The sequence below is a fragment of the Macrotis lagotis genome, chromosome 7 (assembly GCF_037893015.1).
Source record: "Macrotis lagotis isolate mMagLag1 chromosome 7, bilby.v1.9.chrom.fasta, whole genome shotgun sequence".
Classification (NCBI taxonomy): Eukaryota; Metazoa; Chordata; class Mammalia; order Peramelemorphia; family Peramelidae; genus Macrotis; species Macrotis lagotis.
The window spans coordinates 116,489,823-116,508,660 of NC_133664.1; the positions used below are offsets into that span (position 1 = coordinate 116,489,823).

Consider the following 18,838-nt stretch of genomic DNA (forward strand, 5'->3'; position numbering starts at 1 on the left):
GAATACACACATATGTCTACTGGTGTATATATTTACGTATATACAAAACAAGTCATTTGAGGATTTGTTTTATCAGCATTTGTTTGATATACTGTTAAGACAGACAGAATGGGGAGCAAGGATGAACAGCACACTTCTGATTTTTTTTTTGTCCCTAAAAACAGAAATAACTTTCAATTATTTTCAGAAATGAACTCCCAAGGTACATTTTTTTGTTGACTCTGCTTTATCAGTTTTTATGGCTATAAAAGCAGTATATAGAAGACATGAGGCTATCTTTCAACTAATCTATTTTTCTATAATAAGATTTCGTTCACTTTCATGTATCAAAGATAACACTATTAAGGAATATTAAAACATTTAGTTCTGCCTAAACCTCCTTTTGACACCCATGGTTTGTAATGACTTTCCCCTAATCAGTGCACATTTGTTAAGTACATACAGTTATGCTAAGCCCTGTGATCAGCACAAAAATATACATATATACAAAAATCAAACAGCACTGCTTCCAAGGATCTTATCCTCTGCTATAGAAATGATAGACAAACTGTTACTTCAAGTAAGTGCTAAATCCCTATCATTGGTTATCATATGGTTACCATAATGTATCATATCCCCATCCTGAGGAAATCACAAATGATCCTGCCAGTATTTGTAAATTCATACTCAACTCTCATATCTGTATGTTAGCATTGGTGTCATTTATGTTATGTTTCCTTATTAGGGACCTTTAATATTTATAACAGTAACAAAAAATAATTCTGAAAGACTTCAGAATTCTACAAGGAATGACCACAATTCCAGAGGGCCCACAATTAAATAGGTTATTCAGAGAATAGTCTTGCTTAATAAACATATTTGTTACAAAGCTTTTGCTTTTCTATTGCTTTTTTTTTAATACAGTAGAGGTGGGAGGCAGATAAAATATTTTTATAAAGTGAAAAAATAAAATTTAAAAAATTGGCATTCAATTGATGTCACATCTTTCGATGATGGTAAGAAAAAGAATAGCAACATAAAAACAACCACAACACAATTTGTCAGAAAAAAAGTTTGTTTTAAGGAAAAGGCTCTGTATTATTTCCTGCCGTCTCACCCTTCTTCCACCTGAAAAAAAAATAGATTTAAGCTATGACCCTGGGTTAAGTCATTTAATCCTCTTTGCCTCAGTTTCCTCATCTATAAAATTAATTGGATAAGGAAATGGCTAAATACTTCAACGTCTTTGCCAAGAAAATCCCAGCTAGGGTCACAGAGAGTCAGACACAACTGAAAAATAACTAAACAACAATAGCAAATGAAAGATTACAGTTTTTGGTGGTCAGAGAAACCCAAGCCCCTCTTTTAGACAGTTTCAATGTATGGACATATTTGCATTTTTGACTTTCATTCCATTTTTTAGGAACATTATTCTCATGAAACTTGAGAACTAACTGTACTTTTTGAAATGAATTTCTAACCTAATATCAAGCTGGATAAAGGACAACCAACTAACACAAACTTGAAATTAACTTATTTGACCAAATTGAAAGGAAAAGGATGGAGATTTTGGCCAATCAACTTTGGTGACAATATGGCCTCTCAAATTAAGGATGAATCAATTATTTGAGAATGGAAGAAAAATGAACCAACCATAAGTTTCATCTCACACCAGATGCTCATTACACCATTGGTTCAGGAGCATAATGGCCTGCCCTGCGAGCTGTTTAAGGTCCTCATTCCTTTAGGATCCTAAGGTAGGGAACAAAATGTCTACCTCCCTTTGAAATGCTAGCATGGGAAGGCTGCTGCCAAGGTGGGTAGAGATAGAGGCCTGGGGAGCACACAGGCTAAGTGGGCTAGAATACCCCAGGCAAAGTTCCATCTAGAAAGCACTACCTTCCTAACAAACACCTCCATGTTTTCTAGCCTATATAAAAAACAAACAAGCTATTATTCCTCTCTCCAAATATCCACAACTATGGACACTTGAACCTGAGAGGGGCCGCTAATCTATAAGAACAAGGGGTGGACTTGATAACTGCATTCTCTGTGATCTAAGACACTGCTTGGGCACTTGTCCAAGATTTATAAGTCAGCCAATGGCCTGAGATCTTCAGGTACAAAGGAGTAACTAAAGCAGAGTCTATCTTGTCCAGATACTTTCCTTTGAGATAGCTAGGTGGAACTGTGGCTAGAGTGTCTTTGGGCCTGGTGGCAGAAACCCTGATGTTCAAATCTGGTTTCAGACACTTACCAGCTGAGTGATCCTGGGCAAGCCACCTACCCTTGTTTGCCTCCATTTTGTTATCTATAAGATGAGCTGGAGAAGGAAATGGCAAACCACTGCAGTATTTTTGCCAAGAAACAACCAAATAGGGTCACAAAGAGAAGAACACAACTTAAAGAACTGAACGACATGTTTCCTTTCTCTTTTAAGACTGAATAGGTTAAAAAACAAAACAAAAAAGACAAAATCTACCTAGATTTGGATAATCTTTAAAGATTTAAGGTACATTTATATACACTAAGGATATATATATATATATATATATATATATATATATATATATGAAACAATAATTTGTAATTTACATTTTAATGCATTAAATGAAATTACAAAAAGAATCTCTTGATAAGTGCTTTTGAAAATTGCCCTATTCTAATTTTAGTAATTTGTTTGGATATGGAGTTTGGGGATATTAAGGCATCTTAAATCAAAGCATACCTACCATCCCCTGAAACTAAGCATGTTAACAAAGAGACACAATAAGGGGTCTATCCAATCCAACAGTCTCTCTCTGATAGTAATGTCAATAAACAATTTATGGCAAAGCATGATAATTGACAGGTTTCACTTTCCTCATTTGTTAAAACCAAGAACAATAAACTACATACCTTCAAGAGTTGTTGCAAAGCAAACAATTTTTAAACCATAAAATACAAATGAATGCATTACTGTCCTTAATCATTCTCAAAAACCCTAGGATATACCAATAGTAGGAATCAGGTCAGGAAGCAAGCTAACGAATGGATCCATTATTTTACTGGCCTAGAAAGCCATTTTTAAATCATCAGCACCTTCTTTGCAACTTAGGGTCTTGGAGAACTGACTGGAGCCTTGAAGGTCAATGACTTGACCCAGAATCATGCAGCAGGTACACTTCTGCAGTGAGAGTGGAACCAGGGTTTTCATAGCTTTGTGACTGGCTCTCTAGCATACAGCTACCACAAAGTCCTTCCCAAAACCCCATAACTGAACAGAATTTTATTAAACTTCTGAACTGCGGTGGGTCATTTTGCCTCTGTGGACCACAGTTCTTTCATTCAATAAAATAACAGTGAACCAAAAAAGGCCTTCCAGCTCTAACGGCTTGCTCATTTCCCTAAAAGGACTGATATTCCTTTCAAATCCAAAGAATTTATCTAAATGTTTTTTAAGTTAGTTATATTTTCTATATGTTTTGGCAAAAGCATCTACTTAATGAGTTAAACATAATTCATCTGTTGTGAGATGTTTGCAAGATGTTACTATGTTTGAGACATTTTGTTCTTTCAAGTCTGATCTCTTCTCCCAAAGTAACTAAGAAGTGAAATTCTCTTGTCATCACTACTACAGACTAAATTGTAATATATATATGTAATATATATAAATAATATTATAACCACAAGACAAGAGTTTTAGCTGAGGTTAAATAATAATAGTAGTGATAACTTTTTAGTTATTAATGGTATCTTCTACTAGCAAAGGCAAATATAGAATGAAATATTAAATATTATAAAAATAAAATAATCTCAATTACATGAATTGAAAAACTTATACATAAGCAAAACTAATGCAAGGAGAACAGAAATTAAGTGGTCAATTAGAAAACTTTTAAGCCAAATAGCTCCAAAAAAAAGATCTTATCTCCTATATCCAAGATACAGATAAAACAGAAATTTAGGACCAGAAGTCATTCTCCCAATAGTCAAAGTGTATCAACACATAGTTCTGAAAAAAATTAAAGTTATTAACAACCATATAAAGAAATGTTTCATTTCATTTGGAAAATTGGCAAAGGTGAGAAAAGATGGGATTACTCTGTTGATGGAGTTGGGGAAAGACAGGCACACTTGGTAGAGCTGTGACCTGGCCCAACAATGAAGAAAATGATTCAAAAATTCAGACCCTTACCAGAGATTCTTCTGCTTTCAATATGTCTCAATATATTTCTCAAAGAAAATAAAGGCAAAAAAATCTCATATTCATCAAAATATTAAACAGTAGTACTTTTAATGGTAGTAAAGATATAGAAACCAAATAGTTGCCTATGAATTGGGAATGCCTTAACAAATTTAGGGTTATGTGGCATCCAATTATGTGACATCATAAATCAGTAATCAGTATCTTTGACATTGAACACAAATTTAAATAGAAAAACACTATGCTATAAGAAACTATAGATGATAAATACAAACACATAGGGCAAGATACATGAAATTATATAAAGTAAACAGAACAAGGAAAACAAGATACACAAATGAGCAATAAAACAATCAAAACTGAATGCTATGAAATAATAAAGCTCAAGTCTGATGCCAAAGAAGAGAAACAAGAAGGCAAGTAAAATATATATATATACAGATCACTGAACATAACATCAGAATTTTAAATGTATTTCTGATTTATATATTTTTTCACTTCTTTAAATTCTTTGTTGAAATAACTAGCTCTCTGGGAAAGAGAGCAGAGGAATATTTTTGTGAAATTATATAAAAACAAAAGATAAATAAAAAATAAAAATATATTAACAGAAAATAACACATGGGGATAACTTTATTGCTCTCAAAAATCAAATTCTATGAAAATCTATGAATGGGCATTTGAGCAACAAAAATGAAAAAAAAAAGTTCAATTCTAACTGATGTTCTAAAGTCATGTTCTCTAAATTACAGGTACTGGGGAAGAGAAATAAGCATTTATATAGAATTTATTTCATGTCAGGTACTATGCCAAACACTTTATAAACATTATCTCATTTGATCCTCAAAACAACCCTGAGAGGTAGATGCTATTGTTATAACTATTTTATAGTTCAGAAACCTGAGACAAATGGAAATTAAGTGACTTGTTTAGGGTCATACAAAAGCGTCTGGGGTGAGATTTGAACTCAGGGTTTTCTGATTCCAGAACCTGGACTCTCTCTAATGTACCACCAGCTGCTCTTGGATGAGTTTTATCTAGGACAACTTTATGGTTGCCTGACTTGACTCCCTGATTATTCTGAAGAGTCCATTAATGGAACCCTGTAAGTGCTATGTATGAAAGATTTTGGTACGGAAGGTATTTTTGAGTCTCTGAATTCTGCCAATTTAAAATATTCTCTACCTGAATACACACACACACACACATACACACAATTTCCCTCCTCGCACATAATCAGCATTCTTTGTGACTTCATCAGTATTTTATGCCTATCAGATTTATATCATTGTTCTCAGAATAATTATTCCATTAGAAACAAACACTGCATTACTACTTAAATTGGGACCATAGAATCCATAGCACTACACTTTCATTTTTAAGTACAGTCTTATCACATCCTCCCCATCCCCCCAAATGCTGGATTATGATATTATCATATTTTTTTGTTCACAAAACAAAGGCTTCCAATCAAAATAAATGACTTCAATTAATTTATAAATAAAACATGGATAAATGTCTTGGTAAAATAAATTAAAGAAGCATTTTGTATTTGATCACTCTGTCATATTAATGTCCTTATCTGCAACTAGAAGAAGTTGTTGTTTTATTTTCTGAAATTCATTATGTATAAAGTCCTTAATGGAGAAAAATCACAATTAAGGTTTGGTTGAAACCCACGCAAACAAATATGTATTACTATGTTGTGGAAAGATTTAAAACACATTAAAAGGCTGGATGATCAAGAAGTTAAATTGTACTAGAAATGCACTTTGTGCTTTTTTTCATTGCAGGGTCATTGAGGCTTTAAAACTTAAAACTATAGGGAAGCTTATTTGGGGGTAGTACTAAAACAATGCCTTCATTTCTTGAAATGTTAACTGGCAAAATTACTTCCAGATTTCAAATATCAATAGGCTTTGCTAAAAGCATCACCTTTTGTCATATCTCACTCCACAAATATTAACTAAATTCATTTTCTTAGATACAATACTGGAAAACAGAGCCATTCACACTAATTTCAATGAAAATGCAAAATCACCAAGAACATTTGTTCTCTTCTTACTTTGCTTAGTTTAGTTACTATTAGAAAGGGGGAAAAGCTAAAGTAATATTTCAACTATTAAACCTTTAAATTTTTAAAATAATATTAGTAGCTGGCACTTCACAAACTTGTCTCATTTGATCCTCAGCACAATCCGGAGTATATAACATTCCCCATTTTGTAAATGGCCAAGTTAAGGATCTCATAGACTGCACATATCAGAGATAGGATTTGAACTAAGCTCAAATCCAACATTTAACATATAAAATCTATTATTAAAATGAGTAAAAACAATGTAAGTAGCTTTAACACATTGTGTGTGTGTGTGTGTGTGTGTGTGTGTGTGTGTGTGTGTGTGTGTGTGTGTGTTTGTGTCTTTGGTGTTTCATTTAGATGACCCTCCATTACACCAATATCGTAGAGCTAAGTTTATAGGAAAAAAGAACTTGCAAAGAACTTTACAAACATAATCTCGTTTCATCCTCACAAAAATCCTGTAATAATAACAATAATAATAATTATAATAATAATTATTATTATTATTGTTATTATTATTATTCCCATTTTTAGAGATGTGAAAACCAACTTGCCTGAGTTGGTATTTGAAGTATGAGGCTGGATTTGAACTCAGGTCCTCCAAACTCTTGGTGTGCAACCTAGCTACCTACCGCCCAAGAAGACGGGAGGCTAAAAATGATATATTTGTTAAGTGTTTGCAAATCTTAAAGTGCTGTATAAATGCTAATTATTACTATTGTTGCTGATTGGCTGTCATTAAGAAGAAACAGAAGATGGCGTTTTTGCTGGGACCTGAAGGAAGGCAAGGAATCCAGCAAGTGAAGATGAAGGAGAGTATTTCAGATGTTGGAAAAGTCAGAAAAATTTCTCATAATATGGAGTCTGGAGTATCTTGGGAGTAAGGAGGGCAGAGCTACCAGATCTCAGAGAAGATGCAATACAAACGAAGGAAAGGGTCAAAGAAGATATGAAAGGCCTTGACTTCCCAATGGCAGGCTTTGTGTTGGACCCTGGAGGTGGAAGGGAGTCCCTGGGTAGGTGACACACCTCCACTTTAAGAAGATCAATCTGATAGCTGCAGCAGGCAGAGACTTGAGAAAGGGTAAATCAACCAAAGGCTGATAGTGGGGTCTTGGCCTTTGCCAGGGTGGTGATAAAGAGGCAGAGATGAGAGATAAGGCAAAGGGAAAAGCAAGGGGACTCAGCAACAGATTGAATGTGTGGGAGAAGCCCAAGGAGGCAAGGGTGATACCTGGGGCATAACCAAAATATGTAATTTGGAACCATTATCCTGGGAAGAGTCAATATTTTGTTTTAACAGCCTTCTTTTTAAATTTCATTTGACATCATACACCTGTTACTAATAAAGGAGGCACAGTGGACAGAGTGCTGATACTGGAGTCGGGAAAGGCTGAAATCAAAATACAGGTTTCAAACATTGTATGCCCTAAGAAAATCACTTAACTGCTGTCTGCCTTGGTTTATCCCATCTGTGAAATGGGAAAAATAATAGCCCTACCCCCCCAGAATATTGTAAAGATTAAAAGATAATATTGATAAACTGCTTTAGAAACTTTAAAGTGCTTTAAAAAAGACACTTATTGCTATACCATAGTCATTTGTGATACTCCGTGAAACACATACATCATTGGTTTTTTTAAAAGGATGAGACAAGAATAAATATTAAAGGGAAAAATGAGTTTATTCTCTAAATAGAGAGGATAGAAGAAAAAGAGAGAACAATAAAATTCTTCCATTACTATAACTTACAGTAAGAAACATTTTTGGGGTCCATGTATTTTAAAAATACTGTATCAAAGTTCCCTATTCTTTCCAGATGTGCATGTAACTGTGTACACATTTACAATTAGTATACATACTTCATCCAATGAGACATTTTTCACCAAACACTTAGTGAATGTTGTTCTTGGTTATGGAATCAATCTTATTACTAACTAATAATCCTATGCTTCATTATAGGGCAGCCGAATTAGAAAAGCTTTCCCAATATTTCAACAGGGAACACCTAGTAAACATAACCATAAGAGGAATTTTAAGTAGATTTAAGAAGAATATATTTTGCATCATCTTTCATTCATCATCCCGGGAATAAGGAGCCCTTGGTTCCAAACCCAGTTTTTAATATGATCTCCACTCCAAACAAATTCTACTCGATGAGACTTCTTTTTACTCTCTATATAATGGTATTCAAGAAATACTTTTATGTTCATAGATACTTTTATGTTGATAGATAAAGCTGCCTTTATGACTTGGCTTTTTAGTAGGTAATATTTTTAATAGGTACATTTCTTATTTAGTTTTGAAATAGTCTAAAATATTTCCCTTCATCCTAAAAGGAGAAAAACTCAAAATAAAACAGGCTCTTTACAGCCATTTTCAACCCTAAGGAACACTATAGTTCTATTTCAACAGGTACAGAGAGAAAAGGAGAGAGTGTTATTTTTAAATTTACTTTAAGTTGTCTTCTCTATTTTACCTGCAATTCCTCTGCCTTGAAGCAGACTGGACAATACTGCTGCCTCTATCTTGACTTCCTATCTTTCTAGCCCAACACTTGACTGCAACATAAGTCCTTCTAAAATTTTCTTGACAGTTTATCAGCCTATTCATTTCCCATAATTTACTCTTCCACCCCATTTCAGCCACATATAAAGATGGCCATATGCGTGATCTTCCCATTACTCACAAATGCACCACTCTGATGTTCAAAAAACTCTGAAATTCCCTAATCTCATCACAATCTATTGGCTTTCCAGCTCTTCTGCAGTCCCATGCCAGCTCTATGCTTCATCCATACAATGACCTCAAATACCCAGGCATCAACCACACATGTACTAGCCATTCTCTTTTCATTTCCCAGTTCAACCCACTTCTGAACTAGTTAAATTCTGCCCATTCCTGACCTAAGTCCTGACCTCCCTCCTCATATTACTGACTGCACCCTCTCAAGGCTCAGCCTTGGACCACTCTCACCATCTTCTGCCTTTACTTCTATTCATGTGCTGCCGGACAAGGTAGAGAAAGTCCTGCAAACCTTCCAACTGGGTCCACTAAAATTCCTGTTCCACAGTCTCAGCTGGGCCCTCACTGGCCAGGCAAAGCTACACCACCTTATCAGCCCCCTCCCCACCCCTGAGGGCTCTGTCCCTCTGCCCCCCTTCCTCTTCACCACATTACTCAAAGGTCTCCTGCTCCCATCCTCTCCTTTACTCATTACAAACAAGGGGGTCCTGCTCTTCATTCACAAGTTTCTGCTCTGTCCCCACTTCCTCTACCTGACTGCCTCCTCTGTCTTCTTTCTGTCTACTAATTCATCCCCTAATGTCATGTCTCCCCTGTCCTCAAAAAATCCTCCCATGGTCCTTTCATCTCCATTGTTTTTCTATATCTCTTCTGCCTTTTTTAACTACATTCTTTGAGAAGGACAACGGTAACACTGACTTCTCCACTCTCCTTATAATCTGGCTTCCAATTTATCATTCCAATGAATTTGCTCTTTTCAATTCTTTGCTTTTACAAAAAGAGTTCTTATAAATATTTTTGAACATGTGAGATTTTTCCTGTTTTTTTTATGATTTCTTTTGGATATAGATAGGCCTAGTATTGGTATTGCTGGGTCAAAGGATATGACCAGTCTTATTGTTCTTTGGTACTGTTCCATATTGCTATCCAGAATGTCTGGATCAGGTCATAACTTCACCAATGGTGCATTAAAGTTTCAATTTTCCCAGATCCTTTCCAACATTGATCATTTTCCCTTTTTATCATCTTAGTCAATATGACAGGTATGAGATGGTATCTCATAATTGTTTTAATTTGCATTTCTCTAATCAATAATTATTTAGAGCATTTTTTCATTTGATTATATATAACTTTTTTCCTTCATCTGAGAACTGCTGTGCATATCATTTGATCATTTATCAATTGAGAAATGATGTGCTATCTTACAAATTTGTTTCATTCTCTATATATTTTAGACATGGGTTCTTATAAGAAGCCCTAGTTATGAAAATTGTTTTCCAGCTTTGTTTTCCTTCTAATCTTGGCTGTATTGGTTTTATTAAGTGCAAAATATTCTCTATTTCTTCTTTGGTTATAAATTTCTTCCAATTCCATAGATCTCTCAATTAGTCTCTTTATGTCTAAGTCCTGTACTCATTTTGACCTTATTTTGGTATAGGATATGATATAGAGTTCTATGACTAGTTTTTGCCTTACTATTTTCCAGTTTTTCTAGCAGTTTTTATCAAATATTGAGTTTTTATCCCAGAAGCTAATGTCATTGGATTTATCAAACAATAGATAACTATAGTCATTTACTACTGTATCTTTTGTACCTACTTCAATCCACTGGTCTATTACTCTATTTCTTAACCATTACCAGGCAATTTTGATGACTGCCTCTATATAGTTCTAGAACTGTTTCGGTCGGGTCCCCTTCCTTGTTTTTTTTTTCCCCCAGATGAATTGTGTTACTATTTTTTTCCAGCTCCATAAAATGTTTTTGGTAGTTTGATTAATATGGCACTGAATAAGTAATTCAATTTGGGTAGAATTGTCACTTTTATTATATTAGTTTAGTCTAACCATGAGCAATAAATGTTTTTCCAATTGTTTAGATCTGACTTTACTTATGTGAAAAGTATTTTATAATTGTTTTCATATAGTTTCTGAGTTTGCCTTGGGAGGTAGTTGTCTACACTTACTTTAAATGATAGTTTATATGGGTTTATTTTATATCCTGATATTTTGCTGAAGTTAATTGTTTCAAGTGTTTTTTTTAGTTGATTTTCAGATAATTCTTTTTTTTTTTTTTTGCAAGGCAATGGGGTTAAGTGACTTGTCTGAGGTCACAGAGTTAGGTAAGTATTATGTGTCTGAGGATGGATTTGAACTTAGGTCCTACTGACTCCAGGGTTGGTGCTCTATCCACTGGTTCATCTAGCTGCCCTTTTTTTAGTTGATTTTCTAGGGTTCTCTAAGTATACCATCATATCATCTTGTGAAAGTTTTGTTTCCTTGTTGCCAATTCTAATCCCTTTAATTTCTTTTTTCTTTTCTTACTGCTAAAGCTAACATTTCTAATACTTTATTGAATAGTAGTGGTGATAATGAGCATCCTTGTTTGACCCCTGATCCTATTGGAAATTTATTTATTCCCATTATATATAATACTTCTTGATGGTTTTAGATAGATTTTAAGGAAATTATTTTCTTTATATTTCTATTTTAAGGAAAATTCCATTTAGTTCTATACTTTCTGTGTTTTTATTAGTCATAGATGCTATATTTTGTTAAGGCTTTTTCAGCATCTATTGAGATATCATAGGATTTCTGTTGGCTTTGTTATTGATTAAATTATGTTGAATGTTTTCCCCACTATTGAACCATCCCTGACTAGCTTGGATAAATCCTACCTGATCATGGTATATTATCCTGGCAATAACTTGTTTAAATCACTTTGCTAAAATTTTATTTAAGATTTTTAACATAAATGTTCATTAGGAACATTGGTCTATAATTTTCCTTGTGTGTTTTGACACTTCCTGATTTAGGTATCAGCACCATATTGATGTTATAAAAGGAATTTGCCAGAAATCCTTCTCCTACTTTTTTTTCAAACTTTTCTAATTTACAGAAAAAAATTATTTTAAAAGGAACAAGATAATTGACCCTTGCTGTAGCAGGATTAAGACTTTTAATAGTTTTAATGTTTTAATCAATACTTCATATATAGGAACTCACTTGACAAAATTTGACATTTTTTAATGATTAAAAATAAGTATTAGGAGAAAGGCTCTCCTATCCATCACTACCTTTTCCATCCAGTGAAGCTGAATGAGTCAGGACTTCCCTCTCTAAAGAAAAGAAACAAAAAAAGAAAAAGTCACCATGCTAAGAGGGGTACCAGAGTACACACTGGGTTCCTAGTGTATTAGAGATATATTCACTGAGGGGAGGAATGTTTCATTCTTAGTATCTCTAGCACCCAGCATAGAATCCAGCATGTAGCAGGTACTAAATACATGTTTATTGATGGACAATTACTTGATCCATGTGGTATCAGATATTCGTTTTTTTTTAAATTTTGATTTCATTGTGCCCCATAAGTATGAATATAGATAAATGGAAAATAGCTATCTAGTTAGAAAGATAAATAGATTAAGTACAATTAGGTCTGGGGGTTTTATCAATGTGAAATTCTTGAATATATCCTTGTAATAATACAAAAATGGGGCACAGAGCCCCAATTTCGTGTTAGATGAAAAATAATTAATTGTATTCTATAATTTCCATTTCTTTCCTATTGTGATTGGTTTCTGGTTTCTTCTGGTTTGACTACTTAGGGATTTCCAACTAATTTGGATCTTGCACTTGTGTGAATCATCCTTACTTTTTCAATTCTAAAATCTTATCAACCCAATTCATGGCCAATTTTGCTTTCATTTTGTCCTGTTAATATGTTCTTTTCAGGTTTGGCATAGTGGCAATTTCTTTTCAACAAAATCACAGAATTATAGAGTTAGAAGGCGATGTAAGTGGTCATCTAGTCTAACCTATTTTCAAAAGGAATCCCCCACAATAACCTACTGAACAAGTAGGTGTCTAGTCTTTGCCTGATGATTTCAAATGAAAGTAAATTGATTCACCCCCAAGGTAACCCATTTCATTTTTGGACAGCTCTGATTGTTAGGAAATTTTCCTGAGATTAAGCCTAAATTTCCTTCTTTGCAATTTCTACCTAGGGTTCCTGGTTCTGCCTGCTGGAGTCCAAAGGAACTATTCTAATTCCTCTTCCACAAGACTAGCCTTCAAATACTTGAAGGTATTATGAGATCTGCAGTCTCCTCAAGTTTAGTTGTATGTGAGTTTCACAATAAATGTGGTCTGAAGTCCCTTCCAATTCATAAACTGTGATATTCCATCTCAGGTGGGAAAAATTTAGGCCTTCTTTCTCTTTGTCTTTCCTACCCAGTATTTTAAAGCTCCCAGGATCTTGTTATCACTCAGAAGTACCTCAAAATCTACAAGGACAAATACCCAAAAGGGGATTCCTCATTTAAAAAAAATTAGGATTGTAAGATTATTTATTGTAAGGAAAAACTTCCTAACAATGAGAGAGTTCCCCAAATGTCATGGTCTGCTTGGTGGGTAGCACTGAAAGTTGGGTTGACTCAGTGGCCCATTGTTACCAGCCCTGCTTGCCCATGGAGTTGAAGGAGGCTCTGCTGAAGAAGGTGACATGAAGCCCACAGCTTTTTTTACATTGCCTATCCTCTGCATATACCTCTGGCCCACCTGTAAACTGTCACTTACTTGTTAACTTGGGGAGTAATTGAGATGTAAGGGCCCAACCCCTAGTTGATGTGGACTTATCTGAACTGTCTTTATGACAATTCAAAAGTTATTACAGAGATCAACCCTTCAATGGAATGCTACCTGCAAGTGTTCTTAGTTCTCTTCGTCCTGAGTTTTGTTTCCTTAATCAGGGTTCAGGCTCAAACAGAGAATTTTCCTTTTAACAATAGTCATTTATCTTGTAGCTGAGGATACCGAAGATGAGATTAAAAATTTGAGGACACATCAAATTATTAAAAATGTGAGGGCCAAATGACCTCTGAGATCCATTCTAACTTTTAGACACAAAAGTTTCAAGAGTAGGAATGTGGCAGAATTTTTTGTTTTATAGATAGCATGATAACAAGTATAAAAAGAGATTATTATTTACATTGTCAAATTAAAATACAATATTGTATAATCAATATGTGAATTCAATTTAGCAAAATTATACTGAAGTCTATAAGTGAGGTATAGGTATAATACATGATATGTGGATGAGGCAAATGGCCTGTTTCCTTCTTTTAGGACACTGGCTCAGCAATGGAATGAAAGCTGCCGGAAGACAGATACTGCTAAATTTTTGGTGATTTTCCTTAAGCTCCTAACCTATTGAGGTAGATAAATTCATTTCTAGGAAAGAAACATCACATAAGAGATGGCAGGAAAGTCAAGGAAACCTTCCTAGAATCAATGGCATTTCATTCAAGGAGGAAAAGGATTCAGCAGTCAGAGAGGTGAAGGAAAGGATGGAAAATACATCCAGTCCTTAGTGTATCACTACAAAACAGTCAGGCACAGTTGAAGGGTTCATTTCATGACTAGAAACAATTCAATAATCTGCAGTGATGACTTCAAATAATAACATCTCTATATCAAGGGTCTGAACTAACCATCTTTATACATTCATGCTTCTCCCTCCTCCTATACTCACTTCAGTCCCAAAGCATCATTAACTCTGAATACATACACTCAAACCCTATAATTCTAAATGCAGAGACTTTCATCAAATTTGCTTATCAGCTTCTGTTTGCATCTATTTAAGAAGGAAAAAAGGTTTCCATCTCTTTTTCCCCCCGTTAATTTCATCATGCTGTGTTATTTATAATTTTTTCTTGCCCATGCCTTCAGAAGTTTCAAAATATGTTGGTCAAATTCAGGACATATCCAAAGGAAAGAAGAGAATAATAATGACACATTTAAGACTCCTTCCTTCTCCTCCCAAGTCTCTCTCTCTCTGTCTTCTTGTGGAAAGGTGGATTTTGAAAGTTGGCCACCTAGATCAGTTTCCAGGTTAGAAAGGACTTTCCCCCAGCTCTTTGATTATGAGGCATCTTTAATGCATTTATGTTAATGCTGGGCATTACAGGTAACTGTGTTGGCATCTTAACATGGTACCCACTGCAGAGCATGGCATGGATTTCTGGACATAGGATGTGTTGCATTGCTCACACATCACTATAAAACCATTAGGGATTACTGTAAATGGCTTTAGTTTGTACAAGATTCCCACAACACTTCATCTGTGGAGGGACTTTCTCAGGGGCCCAATTCCATCTACCAGTAAATGACATTCCTTCATTGTCTACGACACTCAGACTTGAAGTCACTTAGCCTTGTTCATCCAGTCTGGGGGGAGCCCTCTTCTACCTCTTCTGCCTTTTGTGAACACTGTGGCATAGCCTGCAGAAAGTGGTCCTGACCATAATATTTCACAATGTCATCATTGTCAAAAGCCCACCTGAAATGTCCCATGGGCTCTCCAACAAAAGAAAACCAGGTGGTCAGCAAGGCTTCTGGGGAGCAGCTGAGCAAGCAGTGACATGAGCTCCCCAGGCGCCTTCTCAGCCATGGCACTAACCGCTATTACAACACTGCTTTCCATGTTCCTTGTCATGTACCACTCCACAAGGGTCGGGTGTCCTGTCATTACCACCAGCTGAACTTGAGAACCTCCAGGAGCTGGCATAAAACAGACTCTGCACTGGCATTTCTACGAACATAAAGCCAAAATGCAAAAAGTAACTCAATGAAACAAGTGGCATCCATCTTTCTCTGCCCAAGTGCAGCCACAAATTTGAACAAGGCCAACCCCTCACCAATGGTCAGCTCAGCAGAGCCAAGGACAAGGACAGCAGGAACTCTAAGGCACATTTTATCCTCTTAATAACCCAGGCAGGTGGCTGCTATTCTTAGCATTTTACAGTCAAGGAAGCTAAAACAGAAAGAAGTCAAGGACTTGTCCAAGGTTACCAAGCCAGTAAATATTGTGGGACTGGATTGGCATCAGTTCTTTCTGACTGTAAGTTCAGAACTCTCTCCTCTGCTCCACCAAGTGGCTTCCCAGTCTAAATCTTATGTCTGCATGGTTTTTAAATGTGTTTCTAGCTGGAAAGGGACAATCAAAGAGAAGTTGAAAGAGAGGAAGGGGAAAATGTGATGGGGAAAGAAGGATAAGGTGAAGGAAGGAGAAGGGAGGGAGGAAGATAGAAAGGAATGATAGAGAAGAGGAAAGAGGATTCATTACCTCCTATCTTAGCATGAAATTCCCAGATCTGTAGAAGAAAACAAAACCTTGTAAATACACTGGAATTCTTGTCATCTTAAGTTACTGTCATTTCCCTAAAATACCGTAGAGTAACTTCAGAAGGACACTACTTAGCCTTTATTCTTCTAACTCATTAATGGAGGAACATATTGCTTAGAAAGTAAACTATTTCCTGTAATCAGGAAATGCTTGTTTTATTTTTTGGAACCAGAATGAATTTCTTGTTTCTAGGTCTGCTGCTACATGACCTTTAGCAGGTCATATAATTTCTGTTCTTCAGTTCTATAAAATGCAGCTTATGTTGACTCCCAATCTTGCCTCCAGAGACGTTGTGGGGATCCATGGCTGTGAATTGGGTCAATTTGTTACATTTACGTGTGGGAGGAAAAGGGGACAGGTAGAAGATAGAGTCTGGCTCCTGCTTACTTGCAGATACTACAAACATGGGCTTTTGTTGAATGTTATAAGGCATTTTGTCAAAGTTAGAGAATTTAAACTCAATGTAATGAAAACCTTTTTAAATCTGATATTATGGAGAGTACTACAGTCTCTCATTTAAATGTCTCTGGGTAACAGCAATACAGGCAGAATATTGAGCTGAATGGGTGCTAATGGCAAATCTCAGATGTTCAGGCAAAACAATTTATCTAATGTTTAATGGACACTTTAAAAATGGAATTCCCAGATTTAGACCTGGAGACCATTAGTACAAGCCCCTCACTTGATAGATAAAGAGAGGCTCAGAGAAAGTAAATTAATTTTGTGAGGTCACAAAGGAAGGAAACATCAAAGGTGAGATTACAATCCAGATCCTTTGAATCCAGAGCCAGGAAACTTTCCATTATATAGTGATGATGAGTCCTAGGCAGGAGTCACAAGCTAGTACTGAAACCTCTGAATCTTAGCTTCCTCACATGGAAAATTAGATTATAGTGTATTATAATCTACTTTATGAATCCACCTGTGCCAATAAATAAGATGTTTATAAAATGCATCAAATGCTAAAACTCCCTGAGCTGAGATGGACTTCTACCCATATGGATGAAAACATTCCAGCAAAAGGCCAAACTCAATGACCTCTAGACTCTTTGAGTTCTGCCCCTCAAATATATACTATGGATAAATTTTAAAACACACGCACAAAATTCCTAGGATACCTAGACTCTGAAATCTTCACTAATGCATTTAGCATAACTATAAGTATAGACAAATTAATAATATGAACTATAGTTTTATTACACATTTAGTCCTTTATCTGTCTCAAGATACAAGCTATCTTAATCCTCTCAAGTACTCTAAGTCCTGACTGAAATTCTACAAATACCAAACTGGATGTTATAAATCTATTTCTAGCATATTTCTCCTTATTAAAAAAAAAGCCTATAGTCTAGGGAGAATCCATTTGAAAGTACTTATATATTCATTAAATATACAAAGAAGAGACTGTTTGTTCACCCTTCCCTAAATGCCCTGGATAGGCAATGACTTTACAATGAATGAGCTGAGGACTTCAGCAGTAGTTAATGACAATTAAGTTGAACACAACCACAGAATCACAGCAATTAAAAATTCCCAGAGAGAAACACGGGAAGTCATCCAAGCTTCTAATCACTTATAATATTTTTGATATTATTTAAGGGAATCCAGCTATAGAACATCAAGCTTTTGTTATTATACCATCAAGCAATTAGAGAGAAATTTGAAAACACTAATGAGATCTGCAAAAGTACTGAGCAGTAGTCGTTAGTTAGAGGAAACAGAATTAGCGTGGGCTTCTCTCAGTAACTTGGGAGGAATTGCAACCAGCTGGGCTACAGAGAAGGTTCATGATGAGTAAACAGACATACTCTTGCTGTTATAGAGGAAAGTTGACATGCTATACTGATTTCTTTTGAGTCAATGCCACAAGAACAAGCCATTCCCATTAAAGAAATGATGTCCTAATTAAGCATGGGGAACTTGTGGTTAAAATGGCAGCATGAAAGGTCATAGATACTGGCTCTCCTATATCTACTCAACAAAAATGTAAAAAGGGCACCAGACAAAAGAATGATTAAAAACCTCAAAAAGCAAAAGAATAAAAAAATAAATTCCTTCACTCAGTCCAGAAAAGGTCAGCCAAAGCCTCCCAGCATCAGGGAAAGCCAGGATGAGCTGAGTTCAACAAGCTAGAAGGCTTCCAGCACTCTGACCAAAAGGGCTTAGGTGTCTTGGGAGTCTTCTGTTCCAGGGAGGTTCAGCTGCGAAGGACAAAGGGGAGACAGGAGTGCAATGAACAGGGATGGCCCAGAGGGCCACAAACCTGCAGTAATTGGACCCAGGCCATTTTGAAAGGTCCGCTGATCACAGAATGCTAACACATGAAAACTCAAGAGAATTTGAATCCCAGCAAAGCCTTAAGTAGGAAGACACAAGGAGAAGCAGAAACCAGAAGTGTGAGTTGAAGAAACTCAGGTTAGGACAAAACAGGAAATGATTACTTCTATCCAAGCATGCAGGAGGGAGGAAAGCACCTGGACTGGAGATAGAAGACAACAGAACACGACAGAGAAATATTATGGGTCAAGAGAAGCATAAGAGGTAAACATAGGGGAAGAGAATAACTGCATAACAATTAAAAGTTGAATCACAGAGGGAGGAAAATTGTTTGGTCAAAAGAATTAAAAGAATATAAAGAATGAAACAAGAACTGGAAACTTAGATT

General features: G+C 35.6%; 1 protein-coding gene across 3 annotated transcripts in view; it reads right to left on the reverse strand.

The window, feature by feature from the left end:
* The window catches only part of EXOC4 (exocyst complex component 4), a 914,582-nt gene that overhangs the window by 618,837 nt on the left and 276,907 nt on the right, over positions 1–18,838 (reverse strand). For 2 of the 3 annotated variants that reach the window (XM_074193663.1, XM_074193665.1), the window contains exon 10: positions 12,065–12,106. The exons of the other annotated variant lie outside the window; for it this stretch is intronic. In XM_074193663.1, the coding sequence (XP_074049764.1) occupies positions 12,065–12,106 (42 nt within the window). The remainder of the gene's footprint in view (positions 1–12,064; positions 12,107–18,838) is intronic. 3 annotated transcript variants of the gene reach the window in all.